At 45.7% G+C, this 1,617-nt stretch overlaps 1 protein-coding gene across 1 annotated transcript; it reads left to right on the top strand.

The window, feature by feature from the left end:
* Window positions 1-1,221: 1,221 nt before the first annotated feature.
* FOMMEDRAFT_100227 (uncharacterized protein) lies at window positions 1,222-1,371 on the top strand (the record flags this gene model as incomplete). The annotated part of the gene is made up of 1 exon (XM_007272393.1): window positions 1,222-1,371. A coding segment is annotated over one exon (150 nt), but the record flags the coding sequence as incomplete, so codon positions are not given.
* Window positions 1,372-1,617: the final 246 nt, after the last annotated feature.

The raw sequence follows: 1,617 nt of genomic DNA, 5'->3' as shown, positions 1-1,617 counted from the left end.
CCTCTGCTTGCCAGCAGGCACACTGCCTGCAACTATGTAGACAATAAACATCACTGCACTCGTCTCTCTAATCAGTCGTTGTGATGCCCGTGTTGAGCTCAGATCCTGCAACGACACAACCCAGCCCCAGCGTTTCTTTTTAGGGACCTATGCCGGTAATATACCATACCATACCATACCATACCATACTATACAGCTGACTTCAGCGTCCCCTTCCGCCTTCAACATAAAGCGTAACCAGCCAGTCCATTTCATAATAAGCACCACAATAGATGCTCATCTCTCTCTCCCCAACTTTTTTGTCTCCCTTCTGCTCCTCTACAGTTGCCTCTCCTTCATTGTCCTCCTTTTCTTTTAGTTCGCCTTCCTTTTTGAATTCGCATTCGTGCATCCACATTGTTTCCAATGCTGAACGATTTCTTCAATAATTCCATGCATTCGCGTACTTCTTCCCGCTCTGCAGCACAAGCAACAATCGGCGAGCACACGCTTGCAACAATGTCTATGTACAACCACTCCCAAGGTGCAATCCTCTCTCTGACCCCTTGTGTACTTTCCTTCCCCACCTGCCATTCCATGCTTGACGTGCATTTACATTACCTAGTGCCGTTCATGGACACTGTTTCGAATAACGGAAGCAGTGGCCCACCACTCACCCCTCCTGAGCTGAGTCTGTCCACACCTTCCACTTCTCCTCCTCCCTTCGAGCCAGAACGTCCCAGAGATACACCTTTACAGTCATCCCCAACAACTCAGTTCACTGTACCTCCGATTGTGAGACATAGTCAGAGCATGTAACGCGCAGGTACAAACACAGCTTTGCCTGCAGCCCAAATCATCTTGTTCAACGCTCCGGATCACGACCCTGGTGCACCGCTCACACTCGCTACACGCCATCGCGATACATCCATCTCCTCGCTCCAGTTAGCCACTCACGTCAATGCCAATACTCACGCTCACACCTTTAGCCAGACAGTCTCACAACTTCTCTCACAAGCGCAACCTCAACCTACACAACATGTACAACCTTACAACTGACAGGCACACGCAATTCAACTTGCAGGGACTGAGCGACGACTAAGTCTTAGTGACTAAGACCACATCAAATGACCCAAGAACGCATTCATTGTCTTCCGTCGCGAATGCTGTTTGAAAAAGAACGAAGCAGAGGCTGCACTACCTGCAGAAGACGACCTGGTTGCACGACATCTGCGTCGAGCTGACCTCTCCAAAACGATCTCATACCAATGGCGTTCGCTGTTTGTAGAGGAACGTAAATACTGGGGCGAACTCGCGAAGCAGAGGAAGAAAGAGCACGAGGAGATGAATACCCATGGTACGTCTATCGGTTGTTGTGATTTGCTAAGGTAGTGATAGTTTTATTTCTGTTATAATGTGTTAATATTATGTACCGTTCAGCATTGTTAGTAAAGAATAAAATATTTAAATAAAATATATATTGTATAATAAGCCATTCAGATAAGATATAAGCTGTAAATTAACTTATTTAAGGATTATAAGATAGCAGAAGAAGTATTATGCCATATCAGAAGAGGGGTGCAATATATACCATTATAGACTTTCCTAAGAGCTATAATTCTTATATCCCCATTGTAA

The sequence above is a fragment of the Fomitiporia mediterranea genome (genome assembly GCF_000271605.1).
Source record: "Fomitiporia mediterranea MF3/22 unplaced genomic scaffold FOMMEscaffold_1306, whole genome shotgun sequence".
NCBI lineage: Eukaryota > Fungi > Basidiomycota > Agaricomycetes > Hymenochaetales > Hymenochaetaceae > Fomitiporia > Fomitiporia mediterranea.
Note: the sequence above shows the minus strand (reverse complement) of the source record. Positions and strands in the feature narration are given on the sequence as shown.